The following is a 27,654-nucleotide window of genomic DNA, read 5'->3' on the forward strand; positions in this document are numbered from 1 at the left end:
TGAATCCACATGTGAAAGGTTATGTAATCATGTGAAATATCATAACATGTGAAGTAATCCCAAAATCACATGTTTTAATATGATTTCACATGTGAAATCATGTGGTTTTTACATGAGCAAAATGTATTTTTATATACACTAAAGTGCCTCCGTGTTCTGGGTTATTTTGCCTGTAGGCTTATTTGCACAATGTAGGCTAACATCAAGTTCTCTCTAAGGTCAAAAAAATAAATAAGGTCAAAGTCACATGACAACAAAGAGAGACTGATTCACAAACCAAAACAACACAAACAAAGAAGCAATACAAGTAGGCTAGCAGATTGGATTATACAAATGTTTAATGTGCACAGCGTGATGTGAGATTGTACAGTAAATGCAAGGGAAGGAAAAATTCAATTTGAATATTAAAATACATATGACCTTTTCATCAAGTCAAAAAACGAATTAAATCAAGCAACGTGCTAATATTTACCATCTTCACAGACAGCAGGTAGACAAAAGCTGAAAGAGTCAAAGGAGACATCCCAAAATTGCACCATATTTCTTAGTGCACTACCTTAAAACAGGTCCCATACTGCGCTTTGGTTAAAAGTTGTGCACTATATAGGAAATAGGGTGCCATTTGGTATGCAGACAAAGTGAGATTCATGTCACTATAGAACAAAAACATGCTCCCATTCGTTGTCAAACAGCAGTGGTCTCAGGGGAGGGAGACCGGTTAGCTGATTGTCCTTGTTTGGTGGTGTATGGTGGTGTATGTCCACAGCCAACAAGCAGAACGCTACACCAGACCAAACTAGTCAACCAGGGACTTAACTCATCCAAACTCATTTGGGGAAAAAACTAAATAGATTATATATGACAATGCTACTCAACTTGTGCATACATTGGGCAAGGCTAGCATAAAACAACAAAATTGAAACAAAGCTTAAAACAAAAGTTCTTCATCTTCAGAAGTTGTAGGAATTAGAAGCTATGGTTATTTAGCTACAGCTACCACAATGTGTATCAACATACAAGGTTCAATCCTGCTGTCCATTTTAGAAGAGAAGAGACCTCAATGGTATAAAAAAGGTGTGAATGTATTAAAACAAAGATCAAGTGATATTTCTCCCGAGATTCAAATTCAAACTTAAAAAACATTCTCGGTCACATAGAAACAATATGAAAACTCTATTTAAGACCTGGTTGTTGTCATGGAATTTAGTCTCTCTGGCTTGTAGTAGAACTGGAGCTGAATGTTGATGGAGAGAGTGATTATGATGTCATGATGTGGCACTGGGCTGAGGGCAGGGCAGGCTCTGTGAGTGAGGTTGTCCTATAGCTGTGTGTCTGTCTGGGCATATAGACTGACAGCAGTGTGTTCGTTGGCTCGGTGGCTTTGTGGTGGGGTGGCGGTGCATGCAGAAACAAGGGCAGGTTCAGTGTTTCAGACTGGGAGGCAGGGCAGGCATGGGGGAGGGGTGTGAGAGGGGGTAAGTGGGGGTAGGGGGGGCTGAGAGGGAGGGGAGTTGATAAGGTTTTGGGTATAGGATTTTGTGCTGTGTCAGGTGGGATTTGTCTCTCAAAACAGCGCAGCGGGACAGGCACAGGGATATCCCCCCCCTCTCTCCCTCCACCCCACCCCACCCAAACCATCCCCCTCCCAAAAAACAGGCCCCAAACACACAAACCCAGCAGAGTGGACACCAACATCCATTATATGAGCCTATCAATCAATCAATTAATTAACTTACCAGTCATTCAATCAATATCCCCTATTAAACAAGCTATAATCAGAGAGGGTCACACAACATTTTGGAACAATGGAAGGAATGGATGGGGGGGGCTAGCGTGATTCTCTTGCAGTGATAAACAACGCTAACAAATACAGAATAAAAAAACGAAAGAAAAACAAACAGAAAAACAAAGAGCCCAAGGAATGACCCTCAATGTAATCCTGTGCCCCTGTTGGTTAAACCAGCACTGGAGAGAGAAACCATTGTTGTCTAGGAAGAAAGAGAAGCGGGGCCAGATGCTCTCTATTACTTGGTCCCCTTACCTCCAACATCCCTACCACAGCACTGGAAATGTCTCACCTCTTCTTTTAGCAGAAGTTGTTCCCTCTCTTTTTGATTTCTTCTGGTGACTTCTCCCCCCTTTCAATCTGTGTTAGTTATGGTTTCCACACCTCCCCTCCTTATTCCCTTCCTCTTCCTCTTCTTCCTCACTTCCTCGTCTTTTCTATACCCCCTTGGTGGTGCTGATGCGGATGCTGCTGAAGCACTTGCCCATGGCTTCGAACAGCGGGTCGCAGAATGTGTGGACGCAAATTGAGTAGACGCGGCTGACACAGTGGATCTCGATCAGATAGCTCTTGACACACGGCACCACCGCCCAGATGTGAATGAAGGACAGGATGGCGAAGAAGATGCCCCAGACCAGCGCCAGTGGGATGCCCACCAGGGCAGTGAGGAGACGGTAGCACCAGTACTTGGTCACTGTGAAGGTGGTGAAGCTAGCCTTCCACACGCCGTCGAAGCTGTACGTGCCCGCAGGCTCTGCGATCACATCCTCAAAGTCCACCTGACAGGAGAGAAGAGTAATTGTTAAAATCAAGGAATCAGCAAAGATTCAATTAGACAGTCACTCTTAAAGCAAAAAACTGATGAACAAGATTTGAAAAAATGAAAACAGATGTTGCCCTCCCATACATTTGTGCCCCTGTTCTGAAGTTACACAAGTACTAGAAATATTACAAGAGATGTATGTCTCCTCATAGTGACTGGTACGAGCAGTCAAACCAGGTCAAACTACCCTCCCTCCCTCCTACCCCACCCTTCACAAAACATTTTGTGATTGCTACACATGCTGTATGAGGCCCTCCTACTCTCTCTACCCTCTTAAACCATCTCTTCACATTCCTGACAGACACTGATACACAAGACAGAGACACATACTGTAGAAGTGTCTGAATCAGAGGGCAAATAGCCAACACCCTATTCCCAAGATAGTGCAATACTTTTGGTCAGAGCCATCGACCTATTCCCAAGTACTGGTTTTGGTCAGAACCAGCCAGCACCCTATTCCAATTCAATATAGGAAATACAGTGACATTTCAGACATTCAGTTTACAAGACCCGTCTCGACCCTGGAGTTCTCTCTAATACAGTTCAGTTTACAAGGCCCGTCTCGACCCTGGAGTTCTCTCTAATACAGTTCAGTTTACAAGACCCGTCTCTACCCTGGAGTTCTCTCTAATGCAGTTCAGTTTACAAGACCCGTCTCTACCCTGGAGTTCTCTCTAATACAGTTCAGTTTACAAGACCCGTCTCTACCCTGGAGTTCTCTCTAATGCAGTTCAGTTTACAAGACCCGTCTCTACCCTGGAGTTCTCTCTAATACAGTTCAGTTTACAAGACCCGTCTCTACCCTGGAGTTCTCTCTAATACAGTTCAGTTTACAAGACCCGTCTCTACCCTGGAGTTCTCTCTACTACAGTTCAGTTTACAAGACCCGTCTCTACCCTGGAGTTCTCTCTAATGCAGTTCAGTTTACAAGACCCGTCTCTACCCTGGAGTTCTCTCTAATACAGTTCAGTTTACAAGACCCTTGTCTACCCTGGAGTTCTCTCTAATACAGTTCAGTTTACAAGACCCGTCTCTACCCTGGAGTTCTCTCTAATGCAGTTCAGTTTACAAGACCCGTCTCTACCCTGGAGTTCTCTCTAATACAGTTCAGTTTACAAGACCCTTGTCTACCCTGGAGTTCTCTCTAATGCAGTTCAGTTTACAAGGCCCGTCTCTACCCTGGAGTTCTCTCTAATACAGTTCAGTTTACAAGACCCTTGTCTACCCTGGAGTTCTCTCTAATACAGTTCAGTTTACAAGACCCTTGTCTACCCTGGAGTTCTCTCTAATACAGTTCAGTTTACAAGACCCTTGTCTACCCTGGAGTTCTCTCTAATGCAGTTCAGTTTACAAGACCCGTCTCTACCCTGGAGTTCTCTCTAATACAGTTCAGTTTACAAGACCTGTCTCTACCCTGGAGTTCTCTCTAATGCAGTTCAGTTTACAAGGCCCGTCTCTACCCTGGAGTTCTCTCTAATGCAGTTCAGTTTACAAGACCCTTCTCTACCCTGGAGTTCTCTCTAATACAGTTCGGTTTACAAGACCCGTCTCTAGCCTGGAGTTCTCTCTAATGCAGTTCAGTTTACAAGACCCGTCTCTACCCTGGAGTTCTCTCTAATGCAGTTCAGTTTACAAGGCCCGTCTCTATCCTGGAGTTCTCTCTAATGCAGTTCAGTTTACAAGACCCTTCTCTACCCTGGAGTTCTCTCTAATACAGTTCAGTTTACAAGACCCGTCACTACCCTGGAGTTCTCTCTAATACAGTTCAGTTTACAAGACCCGTCTCTACCCTGGAGTTCTCTCTAATACAGTTCAGTTTACAAGGCCCGTCTCTACCCTGGAGTTCTCTCTAATACAGTTCAGTTTACAAGACCCTTGTCTACCCTGGAGTTCTCTCTAATACAGTTCAGTTTACAAGACCCGTCTCTACCCTGGAGTTCTCTCTAATACAGTTCAGTTTACAAGACCCGTCTCTACCCTGGAGTTCTCTCTAATACAGTTCAGTTTACAAGACCCGTCTCTACCCTGGAGTTCTCTCTAATACAGTTCAGTTTACAAGACCCTTGTCTACCCTGGAGTTCTCTCTAATACAGTTCAGTTTACAAGACCCGTCTCTACCCTGGAGTTCTCTCTAATGCAGTTCAGTTTACAAGACCCGTCTCTACCCTGGAGTTCTCTCTAATACAGTTCAGTTTACAAGACCCTTGTCTACCCTGGAGTTCTCTCTAATGCAGTTCAGTTTACAAGGCCCGTCTCTACCCTGGAGTTCTCTCTAATACAGTTCAGTTTACAAGACCCTTGTCTACCCTGGAGTTCTCTCTAATACAGTTCAGTTTACAAGACCCTTGTCTACCCTGGAGTTCTCTCTAATACAGTTCAGTTTACAAGACCCTTGTCTACCCTGGAGTTCTCTCTAATGCAGTTCAGTTTACAAGACCCGTCTCTACCCTGGAGTTCTCTCTAATACAGTTCAGTTTACAAGACCCGTCTCTACCCTGGAGTTCTCTCTAATGCAGTTCAGTTTACAAGACCCGTCTCTACCCTGGAGTTCTCTCTAATGCAGTTCAGTTTACAAGGCCCGTCTCTATCCTGGAGTTCTCTCTAATGCAGTTCAGTTTACAAGACCCTTCTCTACCCTGGAGTTCTCTCTAATACAGTTCGGTTTACAAGACCCGTCTCTACCCTGGAGTTCTCTCTAATGCAGTTCAGTTTACAAGACCCGTCTCTACCCTGGAGTTCTCTCTAATACAGTTCAGTTTACAAGACCCGTCACTACCCTGGAGTTCTCTCTAATACAGTTCAGTTTACAAGACCCGTCTCTACCCTGGAGTTCTCTCTAATACAGTTCAGTTTACAAGACCTGTCTCTACCCTGGAGTTCTCTCTAATACAGTTCAGTTTAAAAGACCCGTCTCTACCCTGGAGTTCTCTCTAATACAGTTCAGTTTACAAGACCCGTCTCTACCCTGGAGTTCTCTCTGATACAGTTCAGTTTACAAGGCCCGTCTCTACCCTGGAGTTCTCTCTAATACAGTTCGGTTTACAAGACCCGTCTCTACCCTGGAGTTCTCTCTAATACAGTTCAGTTTACAAGACCCGTCTCTACCCTGGAGTTCTCTCTAATACAGTTCAGTTTACAAGACCCTTGTCTACCCTGGAGTTCTCTCTAATACAGTTCAGTTTACAAGACCCGTCTCTACCCTGGAGTTCTCTCTAATACAGTTCAGTTTACAAGGCCCGTCTCTACCCTGGAGTTCTCTCTAATGCAGTTCAGTTTACAAGACCCGTCTCTCCCTGGAGTTCTCTCTAATACAGTTCAGTTTACAAGGCCCGTCTCGACCCTGGAGTTCTCTCTAATACAGTTCAGTTTACAAGACCCGTCTCTACCCTGGAGTTCTCTCTAATGCAGTTCAGTTTACAAGACCCGTCTCTACCCTGGAGTTCTCTCTAATGCAGTTCAGTTTACAAGACCCGCCTCTACCCTGGAGTTCTCTCTAATACAGTTCAGTTTACAAGACCCTTCTCTACCCTGGAGTTCTCTCTAATACAGTTCAGTTTACAAGACCCGTCTCTACCCTGGAGTTCTCTCTAATACAGTTCAGTTTACAAGACGCGTCTCTACCCTGGAGTTCTCTCTAATGCAGTTCAGTTTACAAGACCCGTCTCTACCCTGGAGTTCTCTCTAATACAGTTCAGTTTACAAGACCCGTCTCTACCCTGGAGTTCTCTCTAATACAGTTCAGTTTACAAGACCCTTGTCTACCCTGGAGTTCTCTCTAATACAGTTCAGTTTACAAGACCCTTGTCTACCCTGGAGTTCTCTCTAATGCAGTTCAGTTTACAAGACCCGTCTCTACCCTGGAGTTCTCTCTAATGCAGTTCAGTTTACAAGACCCGCCTCTACCCTGGAGTTCTCTCTAATACAGTTCAGTTTACAAGACCCTTGTCTACCCTGGAGTTCTCTCTAATACAGTTCAGTTTACAAGACCCGTCTCTACCCTGGAGTTCTCTCTAATACAGTTCAGTTTACAAGACCCTTGTCTACCCTGGAGTTCTCTCTAATGCAGTTCAGTTTACAAGGCCCGTCTCTACCCTGGAGTTCTCTCTAATACAGTTCAGTTTACAAGACCCTTGTCTACCCTGGAGTTCTCTCTAATACAGTTCAGTTTACAAGACCCTTGTCTACCCTGGAGTTCTCTCTAATACAGTTCAGTTTACAAGACCCTTGTCTACCCTGGAGTTCTCTCTAATGCAGTTCAGTTTACAAGACCCGTCTCTACCCTGGAGTTCTCTCTAATACAGTTCAGTTTACAAGACCTGTCTCTACCCTGGAGTTCTCTCTAATGCAGTTCAGTTTACAAGACCCGTCTCTACCCTGGAGTTCTCTCTAATGCAGTTCAGTTTACAAGACCCTTCTCTACCCTGGAGTTCTCTCTAATACAGTTCGGTTTACAAGACCCGTCTCTACCCTGGAGTTCTCTCTAATGCAGTTCAGTTTACAAGACCCGTCTCTACCCTGGAGTTCTCTCTAATACAGTTCAGTTTACAAGACCCGTCTCTACCCTGGAGTTCTCTCTAATACAGTTCAGTTTACAAGACCCTTGTCTACCCTGGAGTTCTCTCTAATACAGTTCAGTTTACAAGACCCGTCTCTACCCTGGAGTTCTCTCTAATGCAGTTCAGTTTACAAGACCCGTCTCTACCCTGGAGTTCTCTCTAATACAGTTCAGTTTACAAGACCCTTGTCTACCCTGGAGTTCTCTCTAATGCAGTTCAGTTTACAAGGCCCGTCTCTACCCTGGAGTTCTCTCTAATACAGTTCAGTTTACAAGACCCTTGTCTACCCTGGAGTTCTCTCTAATACAGTTCAGTTTACAAGACCCTTGTCTACCCTGGAGTTCTCTCTAATACAGTTCAGTTTACAAGACCCTTGTCTACCCTGGAGTTCTCTCTAATGCAGTTCAGTTTACAAGACCCGTCTCTACCCTGGAGTTCTCTCTAATACAGTTCAGTTTACAAGACCTGTCTCTACCCTGGAGTTCTCTCTAATGCAGTTCAGTTTACAAGACCCTTCTCTACCCTGGAGTTCTCTCTAATACAGTTCGGTTTACAAGACCCGTCTCTACCCTGGAGTTCTCTCTAATGCAGTTCAGTTTACAAGACCCGTCTCTACCCTGGAGTTCTCTCTAATGCAGTTCAGTTTACAAGGCCCGTCTCTATCCTGGAGTTCTCTCTAATGCAGTTCAGTTTACAAGACCCTTCTCTACCCTGGAGTTCTCTCTAATACAGTTCGGTTTACAAGACCCGTCTCTACCCTGGAGTTCTCTCTAATACAGTTCAGTTTACAAGACCCGTCTCTACCCTGGAGTTCTCTCTAATACAGTTCAGTTTACAAGACCCGTCTCTACCCTGGAGTTCTCTCTAATACAGTTCAGTTTACAAGACCTGTCTCTACCCTGGAGTTCTCTCTAATACAGTTCAGTTTAAAAGACCCGTCTCTACCCTGGAGTTCTCTCTAATACAGTTCAGTTTACAAGACCCGTCTCTACCCTGGAGTTCTCTCTGATACAGTTCAGTTTACAAGGCCCGTCTCTACCCTGGAGTTCTCTCTAATACAGTTCGGTTTACAAGACCCGTCTCTACCCTGGAGTTCTCTCTAATACAGTTCAGTTTACAAGACCCGTCTCTACCCTGGAGTTCTCTCTAATACAGTTCAGTTTACAAGACCCTTGTCTACCCTGGAGTTCTCTCTAATACAGTTCAGTTTACAAGACCCGTCTCTACCCTGGAGTTCTCTCTAATACAGTTCAGTTTACAAGGCCCGTCTCTACCCTGGAGTTCTCTCTAATGCAGTTCAGTTTACAAGACCTGTCTCTCCCTGGAGTTCTCTCTAATACAGTTCAGTTTACAAGGCCCGTCTCGACCCTGGAGTTCTCTCTAATACAGTTCAGTTTACAAGACCCGTCTCTACCCTGGAGTTCTCTCTAATGCAGTTCAGTTTACAAGACCCGTCTCTACCCTGGAGTTCTCTCTAATGCAGTTCAGTTTACAAGACCCGCCTCTACCCTGGAGTTCTCTCTAATACAGTTCAGTTTACAAGACCCTTCTCTACCCTGGAGTTCTCTCTAATACAGTTCAGTTTACAAGACCCGTCTCTACCCTGGAGTTCTCTCTAATACAGTTCAGTTTACAAGACCCGTCTCTACCCTGGAGTTCTCTCTAATGCAGTTCAGTTTACAAGGCCCGTCTTTACCCTGGAGTTCTCTCTAATACAGTTCAGTTTACAAGGCCCGTCTCTACCCTGGAGTTCTCTCTAATACAGTTCAGTTTACAAGACCCTTGTCTACCCTGGAGTTCTCTCTAATACAGTTCAGTTTACAAGACCCGTCTCTACCCTGGAGTTCTCTCTAATACAGTTCAGTTTACAAGGCCCGTCTCTACCCTGGAGTTCTCTCTAATACAGTTCAGTTTACAAGACCCTTGTCTACCCTGGAGTTCTCTCTAATACAGTTCAGTTTACAAGACCCGTCTCTACCCTGGAGTTCTCTCTAATACAGTTCAGTTTACAAGACCCGTCTCTACCCTGGAGTTCTCTCTAATGCAGTTCAGTTTACAAGACCCGTCTCTACCCTGGAGTTCTCTCTAATACAGTTCAGTTTACAAGACCCTTCTCTACCCTGGAGTTCTCTCTAATACAGTTCAGTTTACAAGACCCGTCTCTACCCTGGAGTTCTCTCTAATACAGTTCAGTTTACAAGACCCGTCTCTACCCTGGAGTTCTCTCTAATGCAGTTCAGTTTAAAAGGCCCGTCTTTACCCTGGAGTTCTCTCTAATACAGTTCAGTTTACAAGACCCTTGTCTACCCTGGAGTTCTCTCTAATACAGTTCAGTTTACAAGACCCTTGTCTACCCTGGAGTTCTCTCTAATACAGTTCAGTTTACAAGACCCTTGTCTACCCTGGAGTTCTCTCTAATACAGTTCAGTTTACAAGACCCTTGTCTACCCTGGAGTTCTCTCTAATACAGTTCAGTTTACAAGGCCCTTGTCTACCCTGGAGTTCTCTCTAATGCAGTTCAGTTTACAAGACCCGTCTCTACCCTGGAGTTCTCTCTAATACAGTTCAGTTTACAAGACCCGTCTCTACCCTGGAGTTCTCTCTAATGCAGTTCAGTTTTCAAGACCCTTCTCTACCCTGGAGTTCTCTCTAATACAGTTCAGTTTAGAAGACCCGTCTCTACCCTGGAGTTCTCTCTAAATGCAGTTCAGTTTATATTCACTACCTAAGAGCATCCAAGATCCTGTATTAAAGTCCTCCCAGCTACAGTATATGTGGAGGTCTCTAGTACCTACATGTAATAAAGAGAAGCCGGATGGGCCCCAGTGAGGTAAACCATGACATTTATTTATTTTTAGTGTAAACAGACTTCTCAGGCGATCGATGGGTTTGCGACGTGCCTCTCAAGTACCCATGACCTCATACACGTTTTAGTGCAGATTGTAAAGTGGAAAAACACACACGCTTGCTCTCTCTCCTTCTTTCTATCTTTTTCCCACTCTCTCTCTCATACTACCACTCGCACTACCCCTCTCTCGTTCTCTCTCTCTTTCTCCTTTACTCTCTTCTTTGCTACCAAGCCCATGATACAGCAAATATTTATTTTACATTTACTTATTGTGTGTGTGTTTTGTCTGCGAGAGACGTGTCGCTGTCAAAGGGTTTAACATCACCTGTGTCCAGCGCAGTTTCAAGTAAAAATGCATTTTCAATATCAAAATAGGTCTTTGTTCATTTTATTCAGTAGTCAATCCTTCCAGCTATTACTGTTTACACAGGGGACTTGCTAAACTAAACAGGCTAAACTTATAGGATAAAATAACAGTTGGTGGTGAAGCTCTTTAATATAAATCTCATCGTTCTTTACGCTGCAAAACCCAGCAACATCCATTTTATTTTCCAGAGCCATACATCTTGTGTACTGTATTGTACAGAGCCTTTGGAAAGTGTTCAGATCCCTTAACTTTTTCCACATTTTCTTCCGTTACAGCCTTATTCTAGAATGGATGAAATAAAATACATTTCTCAGCAATCTACACACATTACCCCATAATGACAAAGCAAAAACAGGTTTTCTAGAAATGTTGGCAAATTTATTACAAATAAAAAACAGAAATACCTTATTTACATAAGTATTCAGACCCTCTGCTAGTGCATCCTTTTCCCATTGATCATCCTTGAGATGTTTCTACAAATTGATTGGAGTCCACCTGTGGTAAAATACATTGATTGGACATGATTTGGAAAGGCACACACCTGTCAAATAAGGTCCCACAGTTGACAGGGCATGTCAGAGCAAAAACAAAGCCATGAGGTCGAAGGAATTGTTCGTTGAGCTCCAAGACATAATTGTGTCGAGGCACAGATCTGGGGAAGGGTACCAAAAACATTCTGGAAGAAGTTGGAAGAAATAAATGGCAGAAGCTTGTAACCACCAAGACTCTTCCTAGAGCTGTCCGTCTGGCCAAACTGAGCAATTGGGGGAAAAGGGTCTTGGTCAGGGAGGTGATCAAGAACCCGATGATCATTCTGGCAGAGCTCTGGTTCCTCTGTGGAGATGGGAGAACCTTCCAGAAGGACAACCATCTCTGCAGCACTCCACCTATCAGGCCTTTATGGTAGAGTGACCAGATGGAAGCCACTCCTCAGTAAAAGACACATGACAGCCCGCTTGGAGTTTGCCAAAAGTCACGTAAAGACTCTCAGACCATGAGAAACAAAATTCTCTGGTCTGATGAAACCAAGATTGAACTCTTTCGCCTAAAAGCCAGGCTTCACGTTAGGAGGAAACCTGGCACCATCCCTACAATGAACCATGCTGGTGGCAGCATTATGCTGTGGGGATGTTATTCAGCGGCAGGGACTGGGAGACTAGTCAGGATTGAGGCAAAGATTCAGTACAACGAGATCCTTGATGAAAACCTGCTCCAGAGCACTCAGGACCTCAGACTGGGGCAAAGGTTCACCTTCCAACAGGACAACGATCCTAAGCACACAGCCAAGACAATGCAGGAGTGGCTTCGGGGACAAGTCTCAATGTCCTTGAGTGGCCCAGCCAGAGCCCGGACTTGAACACGATCAAACATCTCTGGAGAGACCTGAAAATAGCTGTGCGTCCATCATGACAGAGAAAAGTACAGTCACAGCTTGAGAGGATCTGACGAATATGAGAAACTCCTCAAATACAGGTGTGCCAAGCTTGAAGCGTCATACCCAAGAAGTCTCGAGGATGTAATCGCTACAAAAGGTGCTTCAACAAAGTTAGAATAAGGCAGTAACCTAACAAAATGTGGAAAAAGTCAAGGGGTCTGAATACTTTCCGAAGGCAGTGTCGGCTCACAGACACATCACTTCCATGGAGAATAAATGAGAGGTCTGTGTAGAATGGTTCTGATGAGGGCTGTCAGCAGCTTCCATCACTTCCATGGAGAATAAATGAGAGGTCTGTGTAGAATGGTTCTGATGAGGGCTGTCAGCAGCTTCCATCACTTCCATGGAGAATAAATGAGAGGTCTGTGTAGAATGGTTCTGATGAGGGCTGTCAGCAGCTTCCATCACTTCCATGGAGAATAAATGAGAGGTCTGTGTAGAATGGTTCTGATGAGGGCTGTCAGCAGCTTCCATCACTTCCATGGAGAATAAATGAGAGGTCTGTGTAGAATGGTTCTGATGAGGGCTGTCAGCAGCTTCCATCACTTCCATGGAGAATAAATGAGAGGTCTGTGTAGAATGGTTCTGATGAGGGCTGTCAGCAGCTTCCATCACTTCCATGGAGAATAAATGAGAGGTCTGTGTAGAATGGTTCTGATGAGGGCTGTCAGCAGCTTCCATCACTTCCATGGAGAATAAATGAGAGGTCTGAGGTCTGCTGAAATGTAACCTTTTAGACACGGCAAATAACTACAAAGCTTTTAAATTGTAAACAAGAGTGCCTATGTTTTTCTAAAGCCCAGTTTAGAAAAACATAACTATAAGATAAGATCCCATTTTTTTCAGGCAGTTGTTATAACTTTGCTATGGGTGATTGAACTATAGTGGACAGAGAAGAACATTCTTCATTAGAAACACCCCTAGGTAATATGGAGGGAATTATATTATTTCGTTCTTCTTAATTTATTGGTAGGCAAGTCATATTTGGCTAGATAGATACAATGTCTCAGCACCTATCACCCCTTTAGGGATTTGGCATACAGTACACCAAACTAGTTCTCAGGGACAATATGTGAGCAGTCTGGTTGGCTGAAATCTGGAGAGAGACCTGTAATATATTTTTCCATTCTGTCCCTAGAGTGCTGAATGCCTCAGTTCAGTGTTTCCTCCACCATTGTGTAAGTAGGGCAGTCCCTCCCTACTTAGCTCTGTTTGCCCCCACCTAAAATAAATAATTTGGCTTCAATTGATTTCAACTGAAATTGTTGCTGAATAAATTAGCCCTGAATGTTGATTTGGGGCCTTAGTTTACACCCCGCCTGGACAATCTAAGGAAAACACTGCCTCAGCTTGTCCATTAAGCCTGAATGTCTTCATTTCCCAATATAATGTACCTCCCGCCTCCCTCAGGGAGTCCCGGAATTCTTGAGAGTTTGGCAGGGAGATGTTAACTAGCGGCTGGTTAGCGAGCCGATCGCTGCTGTCTGCATTGCACTGTGTGGCCGTGGGTATGTCTGCTCAGCTTAGATTCAGCCCCATCGGGGTTTAACAGAAGGCTGCCTGGCCATAGGCTATATAAAGGACCAGGCTTTATGAGAGGAAAATATTCTATTCCCAGGGCAAACTCTCCAAACTCTGCATGGATTTCATTGATGGTGATTCTTTGATGTGGCCGGTTGAGGGAGTTCAGCTGCCGAAATTCCAACTATAAGATCTACTGGTCCACATGGTTCTGCAGAAGGAGAGAGAGTAGTGTGTGTGTGTGTGTGTGTGTGTGTGTGTGTGTGTGTGTGTGTGTGTGTGTGTGTGTGTGTGTGTGTGTGTGTGTGTGTGTGTGTGTGTGTGTGTGTGTGTGTGTGTGTGTGTGTGTGTGTGTGTGTGTGTGTGTGTGTGTGTGTGTGTTCCCTGTTCTGCATAATAGCAGCATAGTTAGGGCACCCCAAACACACACCTCCATTGACGACATTTAGAACTCCAAACCTCTATAGCCTGGGAGGAAACATGTGATTCCAGATGATTACACTAGCGGTCTGTAGATTTGATTAAAAGAGCAGAATCATAAGGCTGTATTCTATTCTGAGCATACTGGAGAGTCTGACTCACTGTCACAATGGGTTGGTAGGAAGCCAGAGAACGAGACAGGGAGAGAAAGTGTAATGTTCACTGTTCATTTTTTTATTGTTTATTTCACTCTTGTTTATTATCTATTTGACTTGCATAAATATATGTTCCTCATGCCCAATAAACCCATTTGAATTGAGAAGGGGGGAGAGAGAGAGAGAGAGAGAGAGAGAGAGAGAGAGAGAGAGAGAGAGAGAGAGAGAGAGAGAGAGAGAGAGAGAGAGAGAGAGAGAGGGGATTGCTGCAAGGCAGGTAAAACATTTTTTTTTACAATTATCTCTACTTTTATCTAAATTGTGTGGGTTGGGTTCCCTGTTACCATTAACATACAATATAATATTTTTTATATGAACGCTCTTATTGAAATGAAATGGAGAAACTGCACACAAGGAGGGAGACTATGAGACAAGGGTGAGATGTTATTGTTTATTTCATTTTTGTATATTATCTACTTCACTTGCTTTGGCAATGTTAATAACATATGTTTCCCATGCCAATAAAGCCCCCTGAATTGAATTGAGAGAATGTGGTCATTGCTCCCTAGTTGACGCATCCCTGTGAATTGCAGAGAGGGAGGGAGAGAGACAAAGGGGGGTATAGGACAGAGCAGTGGGAGGGGGAGGAGAGGGGGAGAGAGGGAGATCCCTTTGGCCTGCCTGCTGCTGCAGCTACTTGGGTGTTTCCCAGTTTTATGAAGGCAAAGTTCACTACTTCAAACAGCTGACCCTCTCCCATCTTTACAGATGAAACAATAACCCTGCTGGGCATGAGGATAGACGGACAGTCTATATTCCAAGTGGCACCGTATTTCCTATGTAGTGCACTACTTTTGAACAGTCATATGATGCCATTTGGGACACAGACTCTGACTGTGTCACCTGAGCCTTTCTTTTCCCACCAACGCATGACAGGTAGTTTTCACAAGTACCACAGTAACGTCAGCGAGGGTTTCTCTCAAAAAAATCAGTTTACATAAACACAAAATGTGCACAGTGTGGTTGGAGTCTATTTTGGAAATAAGTTTGCTCTGCAATAACGCACTCACTGAATATGAGGCACGTGTAACTATAAAACAAGGACTGTAAGAACATTTTTGTTAAAACAACAGAAAATTCGTGATGTTTCCCCCATTCCAAAACTGGAGCAAGGATGTTCAACTAAAGACTGCAGCCGCACCAGCAAAATAGGCAAGAGACGCTGCTGCGTACGCATCACATTTACGCATGTGTTGAGGCCTTCACAAACCTAATCTGATCCATGTAAACCATTGTAAACTGGGGTCATGAATCCGAAAAACTCATAGTATAGTCTACACACGAGAATGCCATGCGATCCACCAACCACTACTTTGGTACGCGCGCAGTTTACTATGCGTATTTAGCAGCTCCTAGCCTGCCCAGTAATCGTGCGAGTGACAATTTCCAGTCTTCCTGGGTATATTATAATGGGAACATTCGTAATATAATGTGTCCAAGTACAAAACCAACTCACATGCAATATTGGAACTGAACTAGTTTTAGTCTAAACCACGATTTGATAAAAAAAACAGTATAATAGTATCAAACCAGTCTAATAAATAAAGTAAATGAAAGGATCCAAAGTGAAATCTTACTAGGCGAAAAAAATCCATGAACAATTATTTCCCTTCATGGGTAAATATACCGTCTACGGACTCACCTTTACAACGTCGTCGTTTATGTGCTTGGGGTCCCGGTTCACCAGGTCGATCTCTTTTGTATGGACATCCTGCATCGTCTTCATCCCGCTCATACTGTCATTATCCATGTCTTTGTTATTAGGTTTATAAATGTTCCCTTGTTTTCTGATGAACGGCGAGTGCAGAAATTCCTGTCGGAGGTGGTGGAGAAGAGAAGCGTTATACGTTTATAAGTTAGTGGAGAGACGGGCAGAGAGGCAGAGAAGGTCGACTTGACCGGAGCGCACCAGAGTTAGCAGCCTGTCCCCGCCTGAGATGGTTTTAAAAGAGTAGCACCACACCCCTCAATAGCAGAGATCCGTTTCTCACCGCAAGGGGTCATCTCCAAGCGATCACACAATGCGTGCGTAAAGATCGTTCGGCTGGCCATTCTCTTTAAACGCAGAACCTTTCTCACATAAGGCATCAAAAGCGTATTTTCACTAATGTAAACTATCATCAACTTTTAATGGGAATTGCATTTTCGATTGACTTAGTCGAATATAATTAACGATCTAACCAAAACTTTGACAGACATCTAAGTGCGCACAAAATGTGTGTTTCAAGTGGATTAAAAATGAAATAACGTACAGAATCTTAGAAGCGTAGGCTAGTTAATAAATAACTGTAAATATATCATGCCCGTGCTAATGGAGACGAGAGGGGCTTGCACATTTGCCCAGTAGGAGTGGGAGTAACGTTCACAACTCGGTGCCAAAAAAGATTGGCAACTAGCGCTTTGGAGTTAAAAATGTTCCAGTTTCCCAATCTTCCAAGTGCATGTTCGATAAATGTCACAATGAGAACGAGCCAGAGAAAATGTGTTGGTCACAGATTTTTCAATATCCATAATAAAAGTATAAATACAGTAAAAATAAAAACTGTAAAATAAAAAGTTGGATTGTGACAGGATACAGAGTCCAAAAGAAAACCTTACCTCGTCAGTTTCTCCGTCCTTGAGTCCGCCAGTCATGCTGTCCCGCGCCTGAAGTGCTAACACACCCGTTTGTTGTTGAAGCAAGACCGTGTCAGCTTAACAGAGGGAGCAAATCAACAGGAGGAGGCGTGGGGACTGTTTGTTAACGACTTGGGGGCTCCTCCGGAGATATTATCAAATCCTATCGCTTATCTTTACGTTGCGCTCATTGAACGCTATAAATTCAAGTTAAGGCGCCGGAGAGACCCGAGTGGGAAATCTCGGCGTGCCTCTGCATGGACTTAATGAATGCTCTTCTTATTCATTCAGTAGTAACCTGTTTAGACAAGCAGTGCAGCGGGACGAGACTGTAACCCGTCATTAACCTACTGCTCAACACATTACGCAGGAGCTAGTGGTGGAGAAACTGACCTGATCTGTTCAACTACTAATTTGGCCTGTGTGTGTACTATGTGTCGTTTCTGCTGGCTGCTGTCGTTCCTGAATAAACTGAGAGATTGGTATCCCCCAGCCCTATGCTCTGTCACGATTATGAACCTGTTCTGGTCATGGTGGTCTGTTTACATTCCTTTATCTGATTCTCGGCTCAGGGAAACAACTCAGCTTGGTTTGGAAATGACATCAGTCCCAGAGACATAACAGTCATGTCAGGGGTATTTTCAGCCTGTGTGCTTGTGTGTGTATGTGTGTGAAAGAGTTTATGGGGGTTGTAATTGGTAACCTAGGCGACACAGTACTGTCCCTCTTCATTGCAGAACTCAGTCACTAGAAGTTGACTGTAGCTATTCTCTAGGGAAGAGAACCAGATCAGTGGGAATCTACTGCAGAGTTAGCTAAGGTCTAGACTATGCAACAAGTCTGTGTCCAGCTTTCATGTATTAAAAGGTTCTTTAATGTCCCAGAGGGGAAAACTGTACTGCTGTATGCAAAAAAGGGAGACAGCTGCTTTTTCTTATCAGTCATGTATCAGTGCTATTTGTGCAAGATAGATGGTTCTGGAAAATATGCCTTCTGGCTCCAGATCACACAGTGAGCACCCAAATGTAGAAGAAAGAAGAGCCCTTCCTCTTGTCTTTGGCATCAGGGAACAGAGAGAAGTAGATGAATACCCTTCACATTAGACTGAAGGCCTGAGACCAGGGGGATAACCGTAGGCAGAAGGTACATGTGTTGACCCAGATACGTTGAAGGCTCATAAGTCAAACAACTCATAAATCTGGGGGACGGACGTTGTAGAACCATCATCGCAGGATGGAATATTTTTCACATTCTACCGAATCAGTAGAACGTTGTCTGTGTGTAAACCTGCAGATTATCATTATATAATATTCTTCCAGGTCAGTATTGTGCTGTGTGTAAACCTGTATGTTATAAACTGAGCCCCAGGTCAGTATTGTGCTGTGTGTAAACCTGTAGGTTATAAACTGAGCCCCAGGTCAGTATTGTGCTGTGTGTAAACCTGTAGGTTATAAACTGAGTCCCAGGTCAGTATTGTGCTGTGTGTAAACCTGTAGGTTATAAACTGAGCCCCAGGTCAGTATTGTGCTGTGTGTAAACCTGTATGTTATAAACTGAGCCCCAGGTCAGTATTGTGCTGTGTGTAAACCTGTATGTTATAAACTGAGCCCCAGGTCAGTATTGTGCTGTGTGTAAACCTGTATGTTATAAACTGAGCCCCAGGTCAGTATTGTGCTGTGTGTAAACCTGTAGGTTATAAACTGAGCCCCAGGTCAGTATTGTGCTGTGTGTAAACCTGTAGGTTATAAACTGAGCCCCGGGTCAGTATTGTGCTGCGTGTAAACCTGTATGTTATAAACTGAGCCCCAGGTCAGTATTGTGCTGTGTGTAAACCTGTAGGTTATAAACTGAGTCCCAGGTCAGTATTGTGCTGTGTGTAGACCTGTAGGTTATAAACTGAGCCCCACGTCAGTATTGTGCTGTGTGTAAACCTGTAGGTTATAAACTGAGCCCCAGGTCAGTATTGTGCTGTGTGTAAACCTGTAGGTTATAAACTGAGCCCCAGGTCAGTATTGTGCTGTGTGTAAACCTGTAGGTTATGAACTGAGCCCCAGGTCAGTTTGTGCTGTGTGTAAACCTGTAGGTTATAAACTGAGTCCCAGGTCAGTATTGTGCTGTGTGTAAACCTGTAGGTTATAAACTGAGTCCCAGGTCAGTATTGTGCTGTGTGTAAACCTGTAGGTTATAAACTGAGCCCCAGGTCAGTATTGTGCTGTGTATAAACCTGTAGGTTATAAACTGAGTCCCAGGTCAGTATTGTGCTGTGTGTAAACCTGTAGGTTAAAAACCGAGCCCCAGGTCAGTATTGTGCTGTGTGTAAACCTGTAGGTTATACACTGAGCCCCAGGTCAGTATTGTGCTGTGTGTAAACCTGTAGGTTATAAACTGAGCCCCAGGTCAGTATTGTGCTGTGTGTAAACCTGTAGGTTATAAACTGAGTCCCAGGTCAGTATTGTGCTGTGTGTAAACCTGTAGGTTATAAACTGAGCCCCAGGTCAGTATTGTGCTGTGTGTAAACCTGTAGGTTATAATCTGAGCCCCAGGTCAGTATTGTGCTGTGTGTAAACCGAGTCCCAGGTCAGTATTGTGCTGTGTGTAAACCTGTAGGTTATAAACTAAGCCCCGAGTCAGTATTGTGCTGTGTGTAAACCTGTAGGTTATAAACTGAGCCCCATGTCAGTATTGTGCTGTGTGTAAACCTGTATGTTATAAACTGAGTCCCAGGTCAGTATTGTGCTGTGTGTAAACCTGTAGGTTATAAACTGAGCCCCAGGTCAGTATTGTGCTGTGTGTAAACCTGTAGGTTATAAACTGAGCCCCAGGTCAGTATTGTGCTGTGTGTAAACCTGTAGGTTATAAACTGAGCCCCAGGTCAGTATTGTGCTGTGTGTAAACCTGTAGGTTATAAACTGAGCCCCAGGTCAGTATTGTGCTGTGTGTAAACTTGTAGGTTATAAACTGAGTCCCAGGTCATGTTCCATAGGCCCACGGGCAGAGGCAGCTCTTTTCCTCTCTCTATAGGATTGTGTCTTGTGCAATCAGACCAGCTCAGTTAGTAATTTATGACTTTTCTCTGGCACTGAGACTGAGAAACATTACCCTAGCCCTCCTATCACAGTTCACATTACCTTCTATGACAGACAGACATATCAATACTCAGAACAATTTAGAAATAAGAATCTTTATTTTTGGTACTTTACACAAATCAATGATTACTTGTTGAGCAGAATTAGAATCATATCGTTGTCCATTTTTACTACATTGTTTCATCTCATAAAAAAAAACCTCCAGCCCAAACTCAACACCGATACAATCCCACCTGCAATTTTTTCTCGGTAGAGAAGAACCAACTCAGCCAAGTACAGACATGGTCTGTGAACTGTCTTGCTTTATAGCCAAATGATTAGAAGTTACTGAGAGAACCGCTGCGCTTGATTGTCCCTTTCTTGCAGTCAAATGACAAACTTGCCCTCTAGTGGCCTCATGGGTGGAATGTTATTCATCATTTTTATCATTTCATAATGAATAAACATACATTTATTTTATAACAGAAAATCCGGTGTTTCTACGTCAAATGATTTTGTTGTTGATATTTTAGTATTCTGTGATGTATGTAAAGGCTAATAATGGGATACATTCCATGAATGAATACATTCCAACTCTATATCTGACATGGTACAGGTGTCTTTTTTAAGCCCATAACCACATGTGTGAGGTATACTTTTGTTTCAAAGTAGATTTGTTTAAGACTACTAAGAAACAGTCAGTGTGACCCTGATTCAGCACACTGCAGTAAAAGGCGAAACAAAGCACAGGGTCTTGTGTGAGTCCTATTATTGATATGAGCTGTGAAAAACTGGTGGCACTATCTGCCAGATATTTCTGTCCGTTATCTGTCTGTGGAGTTGGGTTTTGAAGTAAAGCATGCATGCTAGCTACTACTAGCTGCTAAAAACAAGCTCAGCAGCACCTACAATATTAGAAAAAAGTAGTCCAAAAGGGTTCTTCGACTGTCCCCATAAGAGCACCCTTTTTGTTTTCAAGTATAACCCTTTTGAGTTCCATGTAGAACCCTATGTGGAAAGGGTTCTACATGGAACACATAAGGGTTCTACCTGGTACCAAAAAGGGTTCTTCAAATGGTTCTCTTATAGGGACAGCTGAAGAACTCTTTTATGTTCTAGATAGTACATTTGATGTTTTTCTAAGTGTGTAGGCCATGTACCTGACAAGTGTATCAAGGCTTCACTCAATAGAATTAACTGGAGTGTATTCAACTCATTATCTTATGGAACACAAGCAGCAAGTTCTGTCCACTTTTTTCAGGACTTCAATCAAAACATGGACAATCATGAAACATGACAAATGTGCGTGGCATATAAATAGTAAGTTAGAGAGCCAATACTCCTGTTTTATATTATATTGGACATTTAGTCCACTTCTTGTTTAAATGTATATAACTGTCTTAGGTTTTTACCGTAGGTTTTTTAGGGACGGTTTCCCGGGCACAGAAAAGAAAGCGTAATGGAGACAAAAAGGACGCTTAATAGAGGATTTCTAGGCTTAATCTATGTCTGGGAAACTGCTCCTTAGTATAAAAGCTAACGGCCAAATATATATCCAAAGCACTGCGAGATCAACACAGCAGTAGCAAAATAAGGCTGCACAAGTATGCAATAAGCTGCATCCCAGAATCTTGGATCTATGTACACTATTACAGAAAACATATGAAGGAATTCATTCATTCAATTTCCAGCTGAATTCTCTGCTATATATACATCACATAAAAAGCAGAAACTACACAAATATTACATGTCTGCTGTCAGGGATGGTATGATGCCTTATCGTCAAAAACCATGTTGCCCTGATCTGATCAAATATGATTAAAACAGTTCTTTAGAATCAGAATCAGAACTATGGAATGACAAGAATTTGTTTTGGTCACAAATGCAAAATGGTCCTTTTGGCAGTATACATAAAACCCTTTATAAAGCTGGACACAATAACTTCTATAAACATCAAACCTTATTATTAATATTTTGTGAAATTCCAGATGATATAAATGATCATGTTGGATCATGTTATTACCCAGATGGTCTCATGGTGTTGTATAAGGGAAGTTTACCCCAATCAACCTTTATGACCACTTAAAAACATACCATTACTTTACAGGTAGCCGTTAGCCTTCTTATAAATGATTATATCATAATTCTAGCAGATATTATGGAGTGTTGATGTTGGCTTTATAAAGAGCTTATATATTTCAACACAAACATTGAGTAAAGGATATCTTATTTTTCCACTTAGACATATGTCAAAAGAAGTTCTAGCCTTAAATAAATCCTATTTAAGTATCTCTCATCCGACCCCCTGCTTTACCCCTCTGTGTTTCTTCAAGACAGGGAAGGAAAGCCCCTATCAGTTGTTTGTGGTCTTGACGTGAACTGATGACAGACACCGGCCCATACTGTGGAAGAGAGGGGTGATGAGCATGTCTGTCAGGCTGCTCCAGACCACCTGGACAGAGGGCAGCGCCATTAGACAGCTCCGCACCACCGGCATTAGCACCCTGGAGGGAGGAGAAAAGGAAGGACCACAACGACAGGTTCAACTGTGCATCACAAACATGCAGTATTCTTCCAGTGCACATAGTGTGTAGTCCTGCATAGCTATTACACATACGTATATGGTATTACATCACGAGAAACCCATAACCTTGAGTTTAATATCAAGTGCATGAGAAAGCCAAGTTGTGCTTGTTACAGACCGCAGAGTACCTCTTAACATGCATTCAACACACAGCCTTCTTCATCGTCTTAATTTGTCCCTTTGGGATATTCATAATCGTAAACAGTTAATGCAGACTAATGCTTGTAGCCTGCAATATGTATTAAGGCTAGGGAGTGTGTTGTTATCAATGTGCCTTTCTCTAGTGCCACTGTGTCTTGTAACACTCAGCCAAACCCCAGCCATCTATTGACCAGACACAGGGTCAACTATTTGCTACAGTTGCCATTCCACCCTCTATTGATTTCTGCCTATGTCACCAACGCCATATTTACATTGCTTATCCACCATAAAAGCTGTGACAGACAGTGCCGACTTCCTCTTCCTCTACACAATAACTGCGTACCAAATTGCACCCTATTCTCTATATAGTGCACTAATTTTGACCAAAGCACTATGGGCCTCATGGGTGCCATTTGGGATGCAGGCAATGGCTTTAAGCAGAATAAATTCTGTAGAGAGACTGAGACATTGAGACATGGAGAAATGAGTCCAGAAACTGTAGTAAAGATCAGATGAAAGTTTCTTTGTGACATGCCCACAAAACAATGCCCAAAACAATATGTAGCCTATCTATTCTAGTGGAATGTCCCACTCTCCTCTGAAAATAGGACTACGGTGCTGCAAGGCAGACTAGAATGCCAACTGTCTGGCAGGGGTTATGGGGGCATTTTTCCACTACTACTGGAACACTGCATTCCTCCTAACTTTTTATACAGTGCCTCACTTTTGGTGTTGTTTCAGCAAGTAGCCAGCCTACTAAGTGGCTCTCAGGCAGTTTGTGAATGTAAGGAGTTGCACGATATCCCTACAACTTAAAGGAAAATACCATTCAAAAACAATCTTTTGGTATTTGTTTTCATTCGACCACTGTTGATATAGCAAAACACATCATACTGTGACACTTTCTGTATTGTTTTGTGTTCTATATCTTGAAAATGTGATTGTTGACATGCAAAACATTTCTGAACTGTATCAACAGTGGACAAATGAAACAAATACCAAAATATAGTTTTTGAGTGGTATTTTAGGCACCTGTGACCACTGGCACGCAAATAGTACATCATGGAAAATAGGCCTATATACCTGCATATGGAAAGGTTACCAAATAATGACCAAAATCAAGTTAAAACACTTCAAACTTATTCACAGTTTTACCCTCCCTATGATGTGAACTAAATAGCTTATGTTAATGTCAATATACCAGCTTAACTGTGCAAACTGACACGCAGTATACCACCCTCTCTGTCATCAATGGGACAAAACATTTAGGCAGCAAATCAGGCAAAGGAAACATTGGCCCTTGGCCAAGCACCGAAACAACAAGATAGCATGTGATTTTCATACCAAATATGAACACAGCTGAAGACCCCGAAGACAATACCAAGGATAAACGCCATGGGCACAGCAAGGATGGTGGTCAATATTAGGTAGAAGCCATATTTGACCAGTTCGAAGACAGCGTGACTTCCTATCCATACTTTGTCGAAGCTGTGGCTCGAACTGGGCTCTGCTATCACATCGTCAAAACCAACCTGGGGAAGGAGATATCTTGTCAGGAATCATTCATTCATATACCCATCTGTCACCATCTGTCCTGTAAAATCACAAACAAACAATCAGATGTTTCTGAAGTGTCTGATCAGGTAGCCAGGTCTCATAGACTAGATGTAACATAGTAAATGAAAAATCCGAAACACACACATTAGTATGATATGTTACATTTGGTATGGTTAAATAAGACAGATGGTTACTTAAGGCAAAAACGAAAATTGGGTGTTTGGTTGGGGTGGATGAGTAGGCGTATAATGCAAATGTCTAGCAACACAAAGGTTACAAGCTGGAATCTCATCCTGGACAACTTTTAGCTAATTAGCAACTTTTCAACTACTTACTACTTTTTAGCTACTTTGCAACTACTTAACATGTTAGTTAAATCTTCCCCTAACCCTAACACTAACCCTAACATTCACCCTAACCCCTGGTCTATCTAGAAATTGTAACATATCATGTGTTTTTCAAACATTTTTTCAATTTTGCAAATTCGTAACATATAATATGAATTGTAATCCATAACATATAATAAAAAATGGGTGACGGTCATCCACAATTTAACAAATTAATACACAAATGAATACATAGGAAACGTGACATATCATACTAAAGTGGGATCTTGGATTTACGTATAGAATAATCCGAAATGCTCTGAGACCAGGTTGGTTCAGGAAATGGATGGATAAGAAAACTCCAAATGAAAACTCACAGCCAATTTATAAACTATACTCATAGGCAAAAGCAATGATTTGTGCAGCTATTACGCATGCACAGCATACAATGTTGTTATTACTTTATTACTTATGGCAAAGTAACAATGACATGATGAAAGTATCGAACTATGGCTTGATATAGGTATATCCACATACTGTAGTTTACTTTGTGAAACCCGAAGCGCACGGTGTGCTGATACACTGATAGGGTAGCTTACCTTTAAGTGCGCGTTTATGTCATTGGGATCTCGGTCTGGAATCGCCGCATATACTTTGTCATTTTTCGACAGAATCGGTTCGATTGATCTGTTGAACTCGTCCTCGTCCATGATAATGCTCGTTTCGTAATTCACCTTTTCGAGACCCATTTTCACTTGACAGTCCTGCCGTCGGTGAGCGGCGTAAAGCTGTCGTTGGTCAGAAGCTGGGAGCGCTCTTTGCATTTAGAACTGTGCCCGTGCCGTGCGCATCTGAAACGGACCCACGCCCCGCGCGGAAAGCACCGCAATGTGGGGTAGTAGACACAACAAGCAAAAGTCATGTCGTCATGAAATGTTAAACTAGAGGACAAACATTTTTATATTTGACACTGTATTTATTTATACATTTGTCTGATTAGAATCGAGTTATCTGAACTAGCCTATATTGAACTAGGCCAATCTTGCAAGATTGTAATGGACATTATTTGTTAATATCTCAATATGTATATCAACTGGACACTGACCACCCTGGAAATAAACTCATTCCCATTCAGATAAGCATGTGGTGCCTGAGTGCCAAGTCACAAAGAGCTTCAATCATCAGTCTCAATCATCATGGTCTCATTCCTTCACTTCCTCTTGTTCTAGTTGTTCCTGTCTCCATCCACTATCACACACTCTCCAAATAAGAGTGATGTGGAGGAGAGAAGAGAAGAGGAGGATGAAACAAGGGAGACGTGCATGTGGAAATATAAAAAATACAAGCACACACACACATGGACACACATAGAGGCTATGTTTGAATGTTGTAGTGCTCCCAACCCCCACCCTGGTAGAGAAAACCCCTTTATGGTGTGATGTCTGAGGCAGAGGATTGTGTGTGTGTGTGTATATGTATGTGTGTATGTGTTTGTGGCAGAGAAAAAAACATTGGGTTACACAGCAACTGAGTAGGCCTACAGAGGCTGTTTACCTGTACAGAAAGCATAAACAAACATTGAGTGCATTTTGTGCAAGTCATCATGATATTCTTGCAAATTCATTGCACTGATTGAGTTCAGTGACCTTTTTCTCTGCTGTTTCTGAACATACCTGGGAGCAATTTTAGAATCACTCTGTCTTCAGATTTTTAAAACCAGGATATACATACAGTGGGAAAGACATCTTGCTGTGATTATTCTCACAGTGACCCAAATGCATTTCTAATGACCACATATACCACACGTGTGTGTGCCTGCATGCATGTATTCAGGGCGGAGCCTTTTGCGGGTCCTAAGCAACACTTTGTTGTGGGGCCCTCCCACCTCACGAGCAAAACATTTGAATGGTCCCTCTCTTGACGGCGGACAGAAAAAATAGAAGTTTTAGAGTTAATTTCCTGCAATTCTACACATTTTGCAATGGAAGGGGTAGAGGAAATGTGGCATTTTTAAAGCAGGTTTGCTGCAATTCTCCACATTTGCAATTCGGCAGAGAGAAGACTTAGCAGTTTTATAACTCATTCCATGCAATTCTACAAATTTTGCCATGGGATGGAGAGAAACATTTACAGTTTTACAGCTAATTTCCTGCAATTCTACACAGTTTGCCATGACTTATGCCATGTTAATATGACCTCTGAGTGAGAGTGAATAACAAATGAATGAGGGCCCCCTAGAAGTCAGGGCCCCTGGGCACGTACCCTATGTGCCCGGTTGGAAATTCAACCATGATTACTACAAGTTTAGATAGCTGGCTAGACACATTTACCAATCTACAAAGGGTTAGCTAACATGGGCTAATAGAATGACTGTCAGTGACTGACAAGAGATAAACTGCTGATGCACAACCACATTTCGTTTTTTACTCAGGGGCCCCCTAGTGGCGATTGCTTATTAGTGACGGGGGGAAAAATACATACAATTACATATTACATATCGAGATATTATTATTTTGAATATATCGTATCATTTTGATAAAATCGCAATATTATTTTTGCGCTAGTTGGCTGTATCTGCACCTTCATATCTTGTCCTCCATCATCTTTTTAAACAGGAAGCCAAATTGTTTTCAGCGCTTTTATTTCTATGACTGATTTAAAACGTATTTTCTCATGACTCTTGTCTCTCTGCAGCAGACATATGGTGAGGAATATGTTTGGAACATCAAATCACAATATAGTCACAGTATCAAATCGCAATACATATAGAATCGTGAGAATCGCAATACATATCGTATCGCACCTAAGTACCGTGATAATATCGTATCCAGAGATCCCTGGCCATTCCCAGCCCTATTACTTATGTTGCTTATGCCTGGAACCTGCCTAGCATGTATGCATATGTGTGTGTGTGACCGTCAACTCTTTTGTCCACCACTTTGCATTTTATTTGTTGATGAACAAGGTCAGTTGGGTGTTCTTGTCTGTAGAGTGGACGTAGTATAAACAACAGGGGCCTTTGTATATAGAAAAAGTAGGTCAGGGCTGTGTGTGTGTGTGTGTGTGTGTGTGTGTGTGTGTGTGTGTGTGTGTGTGTGTGTGTGTGTGTGTGTGTGTGTGTGTGTGTGTGTGTGTGTGTGTGTGTGTGTGTGTTGTGTGTGTGTGTGTGTGCGTGCGTGCGTGCGTGCGCGTGTGTGTGTGTGTGTGTGTGTGTGTGTGTGTGTGTGTGTGTGTGTGTGTGTGTGTGTGTGTGTGTGTGTGTGTGTGTGACAGCGAGGCAGAAACCCAGTCAGCAAGCGTGGTGCAACAATACAAACCCACAATCCCTAGGATTAAACACACAGGGCTTTTCTGACAGCCAAGCATTCAACGAGGGAGGCCTGGCTGGCTAGTT

The 27,654-nt window shown here is 42.9% G+C and overlaps 2 protein-coding genes and 1 long non-coding RNA gene across 3 annotated transcripts; all 3 read right to left on the minus strand.

The window, feature by feature from the left end:
- Positions 1-320: 320 nt before the first annotated feature.
- Positions 321-16,853, minus strand: cav1 (caveolin 1). The gene is made up of 3 exons (XM_052466276.1): positions 16,570-16,853; positions 15,614-15,784; positions 321-2,565 (listed from the first exon to the last, which is right to left on the minus strand). Exons 1-3 carry the CDS (start codon positions 16,603-16,605, stop codon positions 2,224-2,226), a joined length of 549 nt encoding a protein of 182 aa, XP_052322236.1. The 5' UTR covers positions 16,606-16,853; the 3' UTR covers positions 321-2,223.
- LOC127908316 (uncharacterized) lies at positions 2,574-9,437 on the minus strand. The gene is made up of 3 exons (XR_008066801.1): positions 7,208-9,437; positions 6,644-6,925; positions 2,574-4,012 (listed from the first exon to the last, which is right to left on the minus strand). It is a non-coding gene; the product is annotated as an uncharacterized LOC127908316 (long non-coding RNA).
- Positions 16,854-19,748: 2,895 nt separating the features above from the next.
- On the minus strand, positions 19,749-25,414 carry cav2 (caveolin 2). The gene is made up of 3 exons (XM_035790053.2): positions 24,860-25,414; positions 23,722-23,909; positions 19,749-22,156 (listed from the first exon to the last, which is right to left on the minus strand). The coding sequence occupies exons 1-3, from the start codon at positions 25,082-25,084 to the stop codon at positions 22,006-22,008; spliced, it is 564 nt and encodes a 187-aa protein (XP_035645946.1). The 5' UTR covers positions 25,085-25,414; the 3' UTR covers positions 19,749-22,005.
- Between the last annotated feature and the right edge of the window lie 2,240 nt (positions 25,415-27,654).

This window comes from Oncorhynchus keta, chromosome 17 (genome assembly GCF_023373465.1).
Source record: "Oncorhynchus keta strain PuntledgeMale-10-30-2019 chromosome 17, Oket_V2, whole genome shotgun sequence".
NCBI classification, from domain to species: Eukaryota; Metazoa; Chordata; class Actinopteri; order Salmoniformes; family Salmonidae; genus Oncorhynchus; species Oncorhynchus keta.